General features: G+C 49.1%; 1 protein-coding gene across 1 annotated transcript in view; it reads right to left on the bottom strand.

Moving 5' to 3' along the window:
• Positions 1–14,422, bottom strand: part of plppr4b (phospholipid phosphatase related 4b) — a 34,136-nt gene extending 19,714 nt beyond the window's left edge. The window contains exon 1 of the mRNA XM_086191732.1: positions 14,165–14,422. Coding sequence (XP_086047858.1) covers positions 14,165–14,236 — 72 coding nt within the window. The 5' untranslated portion in view covers positions 14,237–14,422. The remainder of the gene's footprint in view (positions 1–14,164) is intronic.
• Between the last annotated feature and the right edge of the window lie 3,343 nt (positions 14,423–17,765).

The raw sequence follows: 17,765 nt of genomic DNA, 5'->3' as shown, positions 1-17,765 counted from the left end.
CCGTCCTTGTTTACAATCAGAAGTAAAGGCTGTTGGCCTCTCTGCGACAGCGGACCAAAATGTTCAGGTGCTAGTGGACACCAGGAAGCCTGGTGCGAAAGACGGTGTGAGCAGGAGTCCTGCTGGCAGCCATTTCTGCTGCCATATAGTGATGAGTTTGGATGTTCCACCCTGTGTCTCCATGGTGCAACCAAGAGTCCACACATTTAGTTTCAGTATTGCATTTCGTCTGGAGTTCAGACCCAAGCTTACTGACGATATTAATACAATTGAAACAGACTGTAAGACTGGTCTCTGACCAGCCAGTCTCTCCTTCAGTCTCTCAGGCTCTCCTTCTTGGTGCATCTTGTGGGTTTTTTTGTTTTTTCTTGCAAAGGCATGCTTAACAGACAGCGATGCATCTGAAAAACACAGTAAATCTTGGACCACGTGTTCTAGATGATCTTAAGACTTGTGAATTCAAAGACAACAGTTCCTGATGAAATCAAGGTCCACCTCTACACTCACACCTCTACAGGGGACACCTCTACACTGACACCTCTCCACTGACCCCTCTACAGGGGACATCTCTACACTGACATTTCTACAGGGGACACCTCTACACTCACACCTCTACAGGGGACACCTCTACACTCACACCTCTACAGGGGACACCTCTACACTGACACTTCTACAGGGGACACCTCTACACTGACACCTCTACAGGGGACACCTCTACACTGACACCTCTACAGGGGACACCTCTACACTGACACCTCTACAGGGGACACCTCTACACTGACACCTCTACAGGGGAAACCTCTACACTGACACCTCTACAGGGGACACCTCTACACTCAAAACTCTAAAGGAGACACCTCTACACTGACACCTCTAAAGGGGACACCTCTACACTGACACCACTACAGGGGACACCTCTAGACTTACACTTCTGCAGGTGAAACCTCTACACTGACACCTCCACAGAGGACACCTCTACACTGACATTTCTACAGGAGACACCTCTACACTGACAACTCTACAGGGGACACCTCTACACTGACACCTCTACCGGGGACACCTCTACACTGACACTTCTACAGGAGACACCTCTACACTCACATCTCTACAGGGGAAACCTCTACACTCACACCTCTACAGGGGACACCTCTACACTGACACCTCTACAGGGGACACCTCGACACTCACACCTCTAAAGGAGACACCTCTACACTGACACCTCTACAGGGGACACCTCTAAACTCACATCTCTACAGGGGAAACCTCTACACTCAAACCTCTACAGGGGACACCTCTACACTGACACCTCTACAGGGGACACCTCTACACTGACACTTCTACAGGAGACACCTCTACACTGACACCTCTAAAGGGGACACCTCTACACTGAAACTTCTACAGGAGACACCTCTACACTGATAACTCTACAGGGGACACCTCTACACTGACACTTCTACAGGAGACACCTCTACACTGAAACCTCTACAGGGGAAACCTCTACACTGACACTTCTACAGGAGACACCTCTACACTGACACTTCTACAGGAGACACCTCTACACTGACACCTCTACAGGGGACCCCTCTACACTGACACTTCTACAGGAGACACCTCTACACTGAAAACTCTACAGGGGAAACCTCTACACTCACACCTCTACAGGGGACACCTCTACACTGACACTTCTACAGCGGGACACCTCTACACTGACACCTCTACAGGGGACACCTCTAAACTCACATCTCTACAGGGGAAACCTCTACACTCACACCTCTACAGGGGACACCTCTACACTGACACCTCTGCAGGGGACACCTCAACACTGACACTTCTACAGGAGACACCTCTACACTGACACCTCAACAGGGGAAACCTCTACACTCACACCTCGACAGGGGACCCCTCTACACTGACACTTCTACAGCGGGACACCTCTACACTGACACCTTTACAGGGTACACCTCTACACTCACACTTCTACAGGGGACACCTCTACACTGACACTTCTACAGGAGACACCTATACACTGATAACTACAGGGGACACCTCTACACTGACACTTCTACAGGAGACACCTCTACACTGACACCTCTACAGGGGACACCTCTACACTGGCACTTCTACAGGAGACACCTCTACACTGACACCTCAACAGGGGAAACCTCTACACTCACACCTCTACAGGGGACCCCTCTACACTGACACTTCTACAGCGGGACACCTCTACACTGACACCTTTACAGGGTACACCTCTACACTCACACTTCTACAGGGGACACCTCTACACTGACACTTCTACAGGAGACACCTCTACACTGATAACTCTACAGGGGACACCTCTACACTGACACTTCTACAGGAGACACCTCTACACTGACACCTCTACAGGGAAACCTCTACACTGACACCTTTACAGGGGATACCTCGACACTCTCACTTCTACAGGGGACACCTCTACACTCACACTTCTACAGGGGACACCTCTACACTCACACTTCTACAGGGGACACCTTTAAAGGGGACACCTCTACACTCACACCTCTACAGGGGACACCTCTACACTCACACCTCTAAAGGAGACACCTCTACACTGACACCTCTACAGGGGAAACCTCTACACTGACACCTTTACAGGGGAAACCTCTACACTCTCACTTCTACAGGGGACACCTCTACACTCACACTTCTACAGGGGACACCTCTACACTCACACTTCTACAGGGGACACCTTTAAAGGGGACACCTCTACACTCACACCTCTACAGGGGACACCTCTACACTCACACCTCTAAAGGAGACACCTCTACACTCACACTTCTACAGGGGACACCTCTACACTGACACTTCTACAGGAGACACCTCTACACTGACACCTCTACAGGGGACACCTCTACACTGACACTTCTACAAGAGACACCTCTACACTGACACTTCTACAAGAGACACCTCTACACTGACACCTCTACAGGGGAAACCTCGACACTCACACCTCTACAGGGGACATCTCTACACTGACACTTCTACAGCGGGACACCTCTACACTGACACCTTTACAGGGTACACCTCTACACTCACACTTCTACAGGGGACACCTCTACACTCACACCTTTAAAGGGGACACTTCTACACTCACACTTCTACAGGGGACACCTCTACACTGACACCTTTACAGGGGAAACCTCTACACTCTCACTTCTACAGGGGACACCTCTACACTCACACTTCTACAGGGGACACCTCTACACTCACACCTCTACAGGGGACACCTCTACACTGACACCTTTACAGGGGACACCTCTACACTGACACTTCTACAGGAAACAACCTCTACACTGACACCTCTACAGGGGACACCTCTACACTGACACTTCTACAGGAGACACCTCTACACTGACACCTCTACAGGGGAAACCTCGACACTCACACCTCTACAGGGGACACCTCTACACTGACACTTCTACAGCGGGACACCTCTACACTCACACCTTTACAGAGTACACCTCTACATTCACACTTCTACAGGGGACACCTCTACACTCACACCTTTAAAGGGGACACCTCTACACTCACACCTCTACAGGGGACACCTCTACACTGACACCTTTACAGGGGAAACCTCTACACTCACACTTCTACAGGGGACACCTCTACACTCACACCTCTACAGGGGACACCTCTACACTGACACTTCTACAGGAGACACCTCTCCACTCACACTTCTACAGGGGACACCTTTAAAGGGGACACCTCTACACTCACACCTCTACAGGGGACACCTCTACACTGACACCTTTACAGGGGAAACCTCTACACTCACACTTCTACAGGGGACACCTCTACACTCACACCTCTACACTCACACCTCTACAGGGGACACCTCTACACTCAAACCTCTACAGGGGACACCTCTATACTCTCACCTCTACACTAACACCTCTACACTCACACCTCTACACTCACACCTCTACAGGGGACACCTCTACACTCAAACCTCTACAGGGGACACCTCAATACTCTCACCTCTACACTAACACCTCTACACTCACACCTCTACAGGGGAAACCTCTACACTCACACCTCTACAGGGGACACCTCTACACTCAAACCTCTACAGGGGACACCTCTATACTCTCACCTCTACACTAACACCTCTACACTCACACCTCTACAGGGGAAACCTCTACACTCACATCTCTACAGGGGAAACCTCTACACTCACACCTCTACAGGGGACACCTCTACACTCACACCTCTAAAGGAGACACCTCTACACTGACACCTCTACAGGGGACACCTCTACACTGACACCTCTACACTCAAACCTCTACAGAGGACACCTCTACACTCACACCTCTACAGGGGACACCTCTACACTCAAACCTCTACAGGGGACACCTCTATACTCTCACCTCTACACTAACACCTCTACACTCACACCTCTACAGGGGAAACCTCTACACTCACATCTCTACAGGGGAAACCTCTACACTCACACCTCTACAGGGGACACCTCTACACTCACACCTCTAAAGGAGACACCTCTACACTGACACCTCTACAGGGGACACCTCTACACTGACACCTCTACACTCAAACCTCTACAGAGGACACCTCTACACTCACACCTCTACAGGAGATACCTCTACACTGACACCTCTACAGGAAACACCTCTACACTGACACCTCTACAGGAAACACCTCTACACTGACACCTCTACAGGGGACACCTCTACACTCAAATCTCTACAGGGGACACCTCTACACTCAAACCTCTACAGGGGACACCTCTACACTCTCACCTCTACACTGACACCTCTACACTCACACCTCCACAGGGGACACCTCTACACTCACACCTCTACAGGGGACACCTCCACAGCTGATAACTCTACGTCTGACATCTTGACAGCTGAATCCTCTACAGCAGACATCTCCAGCCCTAGAAACCTCACATGTTTCAGTCCATGTATGCGTGACTCTTAGGTGTTTTTTCATAGTTGGGGGTCAACCCTGGATATGTTGAGCTTCCAGGTCCAGGTTTCAGTTCATTTGTGAGACGTTGACTGGCTCTTTGGATCAAGCCTGACCTCCATTGCTCTGACGTCACAGCTGTAGGTTCTTGTTAACATTCAATAGATTATAACAGACTGCACATTCCTGCTCCCTGTAGGATCGACCCAAATACTCAGTGGCCAAAATTATTCAGCTTTGTGCCACAGAAGGCTCCTCCGAAATCATGGCTCCTCCATCCCCTGAGCTGCCGGCAGGCCCTCAGCCATTAGAGATGAGAGGAGGGAGGAGACAGTGGCGTGTGAATAATAGATGTGTAAAAGTGAAAGGAGGCCCCAGTAGGTTTGGGCTGGTGGTGGTTGCTGCCGGGTGCTGGGCCAGTGCCACCAGCAGTCAGGCAGCTCTGAGAGTTTAGCTGTCTGTCTGCTTATGATTCACATCTCAAAGTATAAAACTGAGCGTGAGCTGAAGGGGAGTCAAACTCTGGCAGCACGCACAGATGATGGAACGTGGCCTATGTAAACTTTTCATTGTTATTTTGAAAGATATGAATGTCTGGCAACACCTTGTTCGATGCAGGTACCTACAGATTTGCAGATTTGATGGTTCTGGTTGTGATGAAACACCTCAACTGCCAGTAACATTGAAGCCGCTGTCCTTTTATACTGCAAACACACGACTCCCTGGAGCAGTCTAGCAGTCAGCCATTCACTGCTCTGGAGTGCTGCGTTCCCTCTAAAGGCGTGTTCACACGACGAAAATTTTTCACGTGTTAAGATCACATGTTAAGTCATTGTAGAGAGTCGAATAGATACAAATTTGCGTGTATACTTGCCGGGCGGTGCGAATCACGTGAATAATGTTGCAATGTGCAAGTTTTGCGACGCGCATGAGTGTCTACGCGCAAGTCGAAAATATTCACCTTGAGGGACAAATACACGTGGCATTGTGTCAAGAGAGCCTATCAGCGTTAAGATTCCCCTGGGGTCAGTGACATAACTGACGTCAACGGCCCTGGCGCCTGTAGTTGGTGTCCATCCGTGATGTCCTGGCACCGATCCTCGCCAACAGGTCATCGAACTGGGCCCTCGTCAGACTGAATTACCGCTGGAAACGGCCGTCGTCCAGTCTCAGTTCCTGGAGAAAGCAGTGAAATTCACCCAGCTGTGCTCCTCCGGATTGTGTCACGGGTTAGTAAACAAGTAAAAGGTTCATCATCTGCCTTTTCACTATCTTTAGAGCAAATGATGAGCTGAAATACACCCTTCATAATAACAACGACTGTATCGCTGCTCAGGACTAAAATGTGAGAGGTGCAACATCAGGTGTGCCCAGCACGCGTCCTGCATGGAGACAGCCAGGTTTTCACCATGAGCAGCATTAGCCTTGAACATGGTGCCGTGTGTCTACAGTGGAGTTGCTGGTTATTTATCAGTATAATGCTGGTAGTGCCACTGTTTCTGACTGGTTTCTTTTTTTCCAGGGGAGGATTGCTTTTATTGATAATGCAGTGCGGCCTCAACAGGAATATTTGGTCAAAACCCAGTTAACGGCGATAGATTGTCTTATATGATGTCACACTGACATTTTACCAACAATCTACTCACAATATACTGGTCAGGCTGAACTTCTTCCACAGACAGTTTCCACTGCAATCACAGTTTCTGAATGCTGAGGGAGAAAGAGTATATTTGTGCTGCTGCCAGCAACAAATCCTGATAAATAATTGATAAAATAGAGGAAAAAAAGATTTATAAATAACTGCAGAGGAGGAAGACGAACCATCTAGGAGGGACGAGCCCCTGTAGGGCAGGAACCACCTCCAGGTAGGAGAAGAGCCTGACATCAAGAATCCTGCCAGGGGCTGGAGAAGACTGGACTGGAGACACCAAAGAGGCTCCACTCATGGTAGTGCAGGACCAGGACCAGATGGATAGAGGCTAGGGTCTAGACCACCAGACAGGACCCCAGGAGCAGGCTTAGGTCTGCACCTCCAGACAGGACCCCAGGAACAGGCCTGGGTCTAAATCACCAGACAGGCCCCTAGGAGCATGAACCTAGTCCCAGATGGGTTGAGGCCAGGTCTAAACAAGGACCCCAGGAGCAGGCAGTGTCAAGATCCCCCTGAGACGGTTCAGCCCATAGCAGCAGGAGGAGATACAGGCAGGAAAAGCCTCCATGGAGCACCAGAACCAAGTGGCTACATAAACTGGAACATCTGCTTTGAGTCTGGGCTGAGGGTCCCAAGGTCAAGATGGACCCTCCGAAGATGGTAGTTTTTTAAATATACATGTAAAAGCATCACCTCAGAAATCAGGGAAACGGTGGAGGTAACCAGCAGGTGTTGTGGTTCTTCAAGTGACTGCCGAAAAAAGTGTGTTCACACCAAACACTTTATTTAGGCGAATTCGACCGCTGGATCATGTGTTTTATTTGCGTCATTCGCGCAACTTTTTTCCTCTGCGAGGAGAATTTATTTCCACCATTTCTTTCCATCACCAACCATGGCTGACCTAACAACCGTTGCTGGCTTGTATCTGTTGTGGCAGTCCCAGATACTGTGGAAGACCAAATGCCGCTGTATCCGGATCCATGACACAATCTGGAGGAGCACACAGCTGGGTGACTTTCACCGCCTCCTCCAGGGACTGCACCTGGACGACGCCTGTTTCCAGCGGTACTTCAGTCTGACGAGGGTCCAGTTCGATGACCTGTTGGCGAGGATCGGTGCCAGGATATCACGGTCAGACACCAACCACAGCCAGGGCCGTTGACGGACTCCAGTGGATTCTCAGCGCTGATAGGCTCTCTCGACACAGTCATGCGAATTTGTCGCACAAGTTGAAAATATTCAACTTGCGCGAAGACGCGAATGCACGAAATTCGCGCCGCATCATTCGCATCACATGGCTAGTTTACACACAAATGGCGTCCAATCGCCTCTCTGCATAGACTTAACATGTAAACTTAACATGAGAAAAATTTGCGTCGTGTTGGGTGTGAACACACCTTAACACTGGCAGTCAGGACTACGTGAATATACTATGAATATTCAATACACACCTGTGAATATACTGCAAACACAGGGTCAAGCACTGTGACTATCCTGTGAATGTGAGCGTAGCCTGAGCAGTGGTACAGTGTTGCTGCAGTCAGGGAAAAGGCTTTGGTGGCGTGAGCGTCTCCTGGGGGAGAGTTCTGCTCGCTGCAGCGATGCTCCATTGCCCTACATCTGCTACAACTCCCTCTGTCTCACTCTTTGTTTCGCCTCCGTTCACTCTCTTCCTCCATCACACAGACGATCTGTGTCACCAGCTCCACCTCGTGATCACCTCTGTGTCCTTCCTCCGGTCCGGGTTCTTATCTTGCTGCTCTGAAGTTGTCTGTTGTTACATTGATGCTGCTGCTAAAATGTAAAACCTGCAATCAGATGGGCCAGACACACTGAACCAGTCCCACTATGGAGCCACTTCAGTTTTCCATCACATGGTTTCAGCTTCATCGGGAACCAGAACCTCCTCTTCCACTAGTTACCCCTCGCCATGGTGTCTGCGGCTTTGTCAGTAATGTTTGTTCATGTTTCAGGTGAATTGGTGGAGAAAAGAAGTAAGTGTCAACAGGTTCATTTTCTCTGATGAGCTTCTCACAAGGACACAAGTTTACATGCAGATGTTTCCTGTTGTTCCTCCAGCAGCCAGGAGGACTTGAGGTCTTCAGAGGCTCCTCTGTGGTCCTCTGAGTGGATGTACATATGTACAGTATACATCCAGAGATAACACACACACACACACACACACACACACACACACATCTGATTTACTCTCTTACATTTACCCAGCTCCACATAGCAGTTGCTCAACCCCTCATGTTTCCATTTGTTCCACTTTAGAGTAGTAAAAGTAGCCTGCAGCTTTACAGTGGAGCTTTGCTGCACTTTACTGGGTCCAAATCAAAGTTGCACTACCAGTCAGGCAGAGAACACAGATCCTATCTGCTGCTACTGCCACTGCTACTGCCACTGCTACTGCCACTACTACCGCCACCACTGCCACTGCTACCGCCACCACTGCCACTGCTGCCACTGCTGCCACTGCTGCCACTGCTACTGCCACCGCTGCCACTGTTACTGTTACTGCCACTACTACTGCCACCACTGCCGCTGTTACTGCCACTGCTACTGCCACCACTGCCACTGCTTGAAATGCTACCGCTGCCAATGCTACTGCCACTGCTGCCACTGCTACTGCCATTGCCATTGCCACGGCTGCCACTGTTACTGCCACTGTTACTGCCACCGCTGCCACTGCTACTGCTACTGCCACTACTACTGCCACCACTGCCTCTGTTACTGCCACTGCTACGGCCACCACTGCCATGGCTATGGCCACCGCTGCCAATGCTACCGCTGCCACTGCTACCACCACCGCTGCCACAGCTACTGCCACTGCTACCACCACCACTGCTACTGCCACTGCTGCTGTGGCCTAATGTGGAACCCTTTGGAACAGCAACAACTACTGGTTACACTTTTAAACTCGTGCAGTCATATTTGGACATTTTACAAAATGTTGGATTTAGATGAGAAACCAGCTGAACCAACAGGTCCAGGCGGCTGCTCACACCTACACGTGTCTGTCACCCTCAGGGTGTCAGCTGGGTTCTGCTGGCTGCTGCATGGCTGGAGTCCATCAACAGCATCAGGGTGTTACCCTTCTAACTGCCAGGTGACAGAGCACCATAGCAGTTTGGTGAGGAAGATCCATCCAGCTAGTCTGGATTCCTGTCTCACCTCACCTCCATCACCTCACTTACACACTGTCAACATCCCTCTGGTTCGCTGCTCCTCTCCACTCACCTTCCTGCTTGCCTCCTCTGGCCCTTCTGCTGATCTAGGAGTCACAGTTGCCTCCGTCCATTGACCCCACCTTGTTCCAGCTGTTTGGGGGGGACCCCTCTCCACCCACGGACCAGGAGTCGGGCCGTTACATAATCACAATATATATTACTACTCACTTTCCTGCTTTATTCATGTCTTTCTTCATGTTGACCAAGGATCTGTTGAAGCATCAAACCTCATTCATTATAGAAATTTTAAACTTTGATTCTGTCCTTGGTGGCATGAGGCAGCATCATCACGGAGGAGGACTAATTGGAGATGGCAGCTGATAAATCACACGAGGAGAGCGCCTTGCATCTCTCTGCCTCCATCAGTGGTGAGCAGAGCCGGGAGGAGAAGCTCTCTGGGTAGGAAGGCTACATCATGAGTGGCACGCAGGGGTCCCTCTCTCTCTCTCTCCACATAAGTCATGTGACATGGCGACCATGCCTGGCTAGAACAGAGGACATCACTGAGCCAAAGAGGCAACTCGCTCAGCGTGCTGACACAGACTCGGTGGCTCTGATCATACACAACAGTGCTGTACTTCCCTGCTCACTCTGACCTAGTTTAGGTGCCTCCTGCTGTTTGTGAAATGTAGGCCAAGAAGACTTGAGCAAGCAGCAGCTCACGCCGGCTCCTGCCTCCAGGAGGGTTCCTGCTCTTGCTCAGGCGCATTTATTGTTGCAGCAGCGAATTTAAATGTAAATAGAAGGATTAGAAAAACAAAAAAGAGGGAATCCCCTATGAAAGCCAGCTTGGGGGTGTATGATGGATGTATGATGAACGCATGATGGATGTATGACGGATATATGATGGAACTACGATAGCAATATGATGGATGTATGATGGATGTATGATGAACGCATGATGGATGTATGACGGATATATGATGGAACTACGATAGCAATATGATGGATGTATGATGGATGTATGATGAACGCATGATGAATGTATGACGGATATATGATGGAACTACGATAGCAATATGATGGATGTATGATGAACGCATGATGGATGTATGACGGATATATGATGGAACTACGATAGCAATATGATGGATGTATGATGGATGTATGATGAACGCATGATGAACGCATGATGGATGTATGACGGATATATGATGGAACTACGATAGCAATATGATGGACGTATGATGGATGTATGATGGACGCATGATGGATGTATGATGGACGCATGATGAATGTATGACGGATATATGATGGAACTACGATAGCAATATGATGGATGTATGATGGATGTATGATGAACGCATGATGGATGTATGACGGATATATGATGGAACTACGATAGCAATATGATGGATGTATGATGGATGTATGATGAACGCATGATGAACGCATGATGGATGTATGATGGATATATGATGGAACTACGATAGCAATATGATGGACGTATGATGGATGTATGATGGACGCATGATGGATGTATGATGGACGCATGATGGATGTATGATGGACGCATGATGAATGTATGACGGATATATGATGGAACTACGATAGCAATATGATGGATGTATGATGGACGTATGATGGATGTATGATGGACGCATGATGAATGTATGACGGATATATGATGGAACTACGATAGCAATATGATGGATGTATGATGGACGCATGATGGATGTATGATGGACGCATGATGAATGTATGACGGATATATGATGGAACTACGATAGCAATATGATGGATGTATGATGGACGTATGATGGATGTATGATGGACGCATGATGAATGTATGACGGATATATGATGGAACTACGATAGCAATATGATGGATGTATGATGGATGTATGATGGACACGTGTTGGATGTATGATGAACGCATGATGAATGTATGACGGATATATGATGGAACTACGATAGCAATATGATGGATGTATGATGGATGTATGATGAACGCATGATGGATGTATGACGGATATATGATGGAACTACGATAGCAATATGATGGATGTATGATGGATGTATGATGAACGCATGATGAATGTATGACGGATATATGATGGAACTACGATAGCAATATGATGGATGTATGATGAAAGCATGATGAATGTATGACGGATATATGATGGAACTACGATAGCAATATGATGGACGTATGATGGATGTATGATGGACGCATGATGGATGTATGATGGACGCATGATGGATGTATGATGGACGCATGATGAATGTATGACGGATATATGATGGAACTACGATAGTAATATGATGGATGTATGATGGATGTATGATGGATGTATGATGAACGCATGATGGATGTATGACGGATATATGATGGAACTACCATAGCAATATGATGGACGTATGATGGATGTATGATGGACGCATGATGGATGTATGATGGACGCATGATGAATGTATGACGGATATATGATGGAACTACGATAGCAATATGATGGATGTATGATGGACGTATGATGGATGTATGATGGACGCATGATGAATGTATGACGGATATATGATGGAACTACGATAGCAATATGATGGACGTATGATGGATGTATGATGGACGCGTGATGGATGTATGATGGACGCATGATGAATGTATGACGGATATATGATGGAACTATGATAGCAATATGATGGATGTATGATGGACGTATGATGGATGTATGATGGACGTATGATGGACGTATGATGGACGTATGACGGATGTGTGATGGACGTGTGATGGACGTGTGACGGACGTATGACGGACGTGTGACGGACGTGTGATGGAAGTGTGACGGACGTGTGATGGAAGTGTGACGGACGTGTGATGGAGGTATGATGGACGTATGATGGACGTATGATGGATGTATGATGGACGTATGATGAATGTATGATGGACGTATGATGGGCGTATGATGGATGTATGATGGACGCATGATGAATGTATGATGGACGTATGATGGACGTATGACGGACGTGTGACGGACGTATGATGGATGTATGATGGACACATGATGAATGTATGACGGATATATGATGGAACTATGATAGCAATATGATGGATGTATGATGGACGTATGATGGACGTGTGATGGACGTGTGACGGACGTATGATGGACGTATGATGGATGTATGATGGACATATGATGGACGTGTGACGGACGTATGATGGACGTATGATGGACGTATGATGGACATATGATGGACGTGTGACGGACGTGTGGGAGCAGCAGCAGACCCATATCTCATGATGCCAGTTGGACTGTAGGGGTCAAGCCAGTGGAGCTGGGATAAGTGACAGGGAGACTCCAGAGCATCAGAAGCCCTTGTATTTCAACCGGTACTCCAGTAGTACTGAACCTGCAGTACTGCACCCATGCTCCTTTAGTACTGCACCTGTACTTCTGTGGGACTGCACTTGTAGTACTGTACTGCTGCCCCTGAAATACTGCTTCAGTACTCTACTCCTGCACCTGTACTCCCGTGGGCTCCTGGAGTACCTCACGGGTACTACTATTGTACTGCTCCTCAACTCTAATACTGCAGTCAACTTCTGAGTAGTCTTTGAATAATGTAGTAATGAATACTGAGTACTCACATGATTTTGTAATGACTACTCAGTACCTGTGTAATTCTACATTAATAACCACTGAGTACTCATGTAAAAATGTAATAATGACTACAGTGTACTAATGTAATGTAGTATTGACTACAGAGTAGCCATGTTATAATTAAGAAAAACTACAGAGAACTCAGGTAATAGTGTAGAAATGATTACTGAGTACCCATGTAATACTTCAAAACTGGGTACAGGGAACTTATGTAATGATGTGGTAATAACTACTGAATACTCACGTAATAATATTGCAATTACTACTGAGTATGTCTGTAATAACATTGTAGTGACTACAGCATAGTAGCAGCAATGCTAGTACGCAAAGGGAAGTACTTCATTACTATGATTAGTATTCTAAAGGAGGTAAAACATGACTACTATTAGGGTATACAGGGAGAAAATGCAACACTAGTGCCAAAGGAAGTCATACACCACTAATCACAGTACACTCAGGGAGGTACTACTTAGTAGTATTAGTATACAGCGGTACTCGTGGTAGGTGAACGATGCTCGTAGCTGAGGAACAGGACAGAAACTTGCACGTGCGTGCAGGTGAAGCCCCGCCGCTTCGGTTCTGGCTGAGGGAACTCAGCCCAGTCCTGGGGGTTCGGTTCCGCCGCGGACCCGGGGTCTGACCTAAATATCGACCCAATGACGTGGCCGCGGTGTCTGAGAGGCGCGCGTGCAGCGGCAGGATCAACTCACCTCCACGAAGTAGAAGCAGGGCAGCAGGCTGACGCTGTCCTTGGTCCGGGTCCCCCGCTCCCGGGCAGACATGGTGGGCCTCCTTCCGAATTTCCGAGCGGATCCGCGGTGAGACGAGGGTGAGACGCGCTCCTTGGGGGTCCTGCGGGATCAGGAGCGCTCCATGCGGCCGCGGGCGGCAGGATGCGGCAGGACGACCACCAGCCTACGCGGCCCAGTCGCTGAGCTGCTGACGCGGCCGCGGCTCGGTTCTGTGAATCGCTTCTGACGCGCTGTCAGGTGGAGATGCTCGGCCGTGGAGGGAGGAGGGGGTGCGCATGCGCATTGAGGAGGAGGCCAGTTGAAGGCCCCCCCCCCTGACTCGGCAGGAGCTCGCCCACATTTATGGAAACAACCAGGCAGGAACCGTGGTCAGCGTGCGCGTCCCCGCGGGCAGGTGACCACGGTTCCTCAGGTGACTCAGGAGGGAACGCGCCAGGTTCTCTGCTTACGAGCGGACAACTAGAACATTGTTCCAACGAACTCGCCTCGTCGGACCGAGCTGATCAGCTTTGCTGACGTCATCGTCATTTCTAATAAGGTGCTTTTCTTTTTTTTTGGGGGGGGGGGGGGGGCGCTGAGCTGGTGTGACTGGGGGTGAGCAGGAGGAGAAAGTGCTCCAGCACCACCGTGAGAAGGAGACCGGCTCCCAGTGACTCCTCTCATAGCCCACATCACCACTCCTCAGTGAGAGAACCAGGGCTGACACGAGGAACTCGAGTAATCGATTACTCAACTTCCTCCAGGCCTCGTTTCCCAGCTCAGCTGTTCTTTGTTGTGCACGTGCAGGTGGGCGCTGGGATCTGGTATTAAACGGCTGAATGATTCAAGAACACTGAGAACATGATTTATCAACACACTGATGCAGCGTCTCTGGTCCCTGCATCAGTGCAGTTCCTCACCTTACTCACCTTTATTTTTGTTGCCATGAATGAATCCACCTGTGATTCAGTTTCCACAGCAGAGCCGCTCGTGGAGGAGACAAATCTCGTGAGAACTGAGCAAATAAAGAGTTTCCTTCTGGACGGATCGAGAAAAGTGTGCATCTCTAGAAATAGAAACTCGTGTGGTGGTGCTGGTGTTTTCATGACGCAGGCCGCCATGATAAAACACACTTTACTGAACCACAGAGTCACTGGAACACTGATCCCAGACCTGTTGGCATGGAAAAAGAACTCAGATCCTTTCCTGAGGCGGCCCGGTGGAGCAGTGGTCCTCCCTGTGGCCCCCCAGCAAGAAGGTTGTGGGTGGAGCCCCGGCTGCAGCACGGGGTCTTTCTGGGTGAGTCTCCATGTTCTCCCTGTTCCTGCTGGGTTCTCTCTGGTACTCCAGCTTCCTCCACAGTCCAAAGACATCAAGAGGGACCAGGTTAATCCAGACTCTAAATTGACTGTAGGCGTGGCTGGGAGAGCCAATGGTTGTCTGTCTCTATGTGTTGGCCCTGCCATGGACTGGTGACCTGTCCAGGGGGAAGGCTGCTGGGATAGGCTCCACCTCCACCACCCTGAACAGGAGAAGAGGGGGAACAGGGAGGGATGGAGGGATGATGGATGGATGATGGATGGATGGAGGGATGGATGGATGATGGATGATGGATGGGTGGATGATGGATGGAGGGATGGATGGATGATGGAGGGGTGGATGATGGATGGAGGGATGGATGGATGATGGAGGGGTGGATGATGGATGGATGATGGATGGATGATGGAAGGATGGATGATGGAGGGATGATGGAGGGAGGGATGATGGATCCTCTCCTGAGGCGAGAGCATAAATACCACTCTGTAAAAATACCTCATCACAGTTAAAAATCCTGCATGTAAAATCAACACAGTTTTACTGGTGCCGCTCTCTCACTGGTGCTTCTGGTTCCTAAACTTCTATCTCACTGGTGCTTCTGGTTCCTGAACTTCCCTCACAGTGGTGCTTCTGGTTCCTGAACTTCCCTCACAGTGGTGCTTCTGGTTCCTGAACTTCCCTCACAGTGGTGCTTCTGGTTCCTGAACTTCTCTCTCACTGGTGCTTCTGGTTCCTGAACTTCTCTCTCACTGGGGCTTCTGGTTCCTAAACTTCTTTCAAAGTGGTGGCTCTTGTTCCTAAACTTCTATCTCACTGGTGCCTCTTGTTCCTAAACTTCTCTCTCACTGGTGCTTCTGGTTCCTGAACTTCTCTCACACTGGTGCTTCTGGTTCCTGAACTTCTCTCACTGGTGCTTCTTGTTCCTAAAATTCTCTCTCTCACTGGTGCTTCTGGTTCCTGAACTTCCCTCACAGTGGTGCTTCTGGTTCCTGAACTTCCCTCACAGTGGTGCTTCTGGTTCCTGAACTTCTCTCTCACTGGTGCTTCTGGTTCCTAAACTTCTTTCAAAGTGGTGCCTCTTGTTCCTAAACTTCTCTCTCACTGGTGCTTCTGGTTCCTGAACTTCTCTCACACTGGTGCTTCTGGTTCCTGAACTTCTCTCACTGGTGCAGCTTGTTCCTAAAATTCTCTCTCACACTGGTGCTTCTGGTTCCTGAACTTCTCTCACAGTGGTGCTTCTGGTTCCTGAACGTCTATCTCACTGGTGCTTCTGGTTCCTAAACTTCTCTCACAGTGGTGCTTCTGGTTCCTGAACTTCCCTCACAGTGGTGCTTCTGGTTCCTGAACTTCTCTCTGACTGGTGCTTCTGGTTCCTGAACTTCTCTCTCACTGGTGCTTCTGGTTCCTAAACTTCTTTCAAAGTGGTGCCTCTTGTTCCTAAACTTCTCTCTCACTGGTGCTTCTGGTTCCTAAACTTCTATCTCACTGGTGCTTCTGGTTCCTGAACTTCACTCACACTGGTGCTTCTGGTTCCTGAACTTCCCTCACAGTGGTGCTTCTGGTTCCTGAACTTCCCTCACAGTGGTGCTTCTGGTTCCTGAACTTCCCTCACAGTGGTGCTTCTGGTTCCTGAACTTCTCTCTCACTGGGGCTTCTGGTTCCTAAACTTCTTTCAAAGTGGTGCCTCTTGTTCCTAAACTTCTATCTCACTGGTGCCTCTTGTTCCTAAACTTCTCTCTCACTGGTGCTTCTGGTTCCTGAACTTCTCTCACACTGGTGCTTCTGGTTCCTGAACTTCTCTCACTGGTGCTTCTTGTTCCTAAAATTCTCTCTCTCACTGGTGCTTCTGGTTCCTGAACTTCCCTCACAGTGGTGCTTCTGGTTCCTGAACTTCCCTCACAGTGGTGCTTCTGGTTCCTGAACTTCTCTCACTGGTGCTTCTTGTTCCTAAAATTCTCTCTCTCACTGGTGCTTCTGGTTCCTGAACTTCCCTCACAGTGGTGCTTCTGGTTCCTGAACTTCCCTCACAGTGGTGCTTCTGGTTCCTGAACTTCTCTCTCACTGGTGCTTCTGGTTCCTAAACTTCTTTCAAAGTGGTGCCTCTTGTTCCTAAACTTCTCTCTCACTGGTGCTTCTGGTTCCTGAACTTCTCTTACACTGGTGCTTCTGGTTCCTGAACTTCTCTCACTGGTGCAGCTTGTTCCTAAAATTCTCTCTCTCACTGGTGCTTCTGGTTCCTGAACTTCTCTCACAGTGGTGCTTC

This window comes from Aulostomus chinensis, chromosome 21, assembly GCF_037954235.1.
Source record: "Aulostomus chinensis isolate RoL2024-O1b breed Wild chromosome 21, RoL_Achi_v1.0, whole genome shotgun sequence".
In the NCBI taxonomy this organism is placed as follows: domain Eukaryota; kingdom Metazoa; phylum Chordata; class Actinopteri; order Syngnathiformes; family Aulostomidae; genus Aulostomus; species Aulostomus chinensis.
The sequence above is the reverse complement of the archived record's forward strand: the minus strand, read 5'-3'. Positions and strand labels throughout refer to the sequence as shown.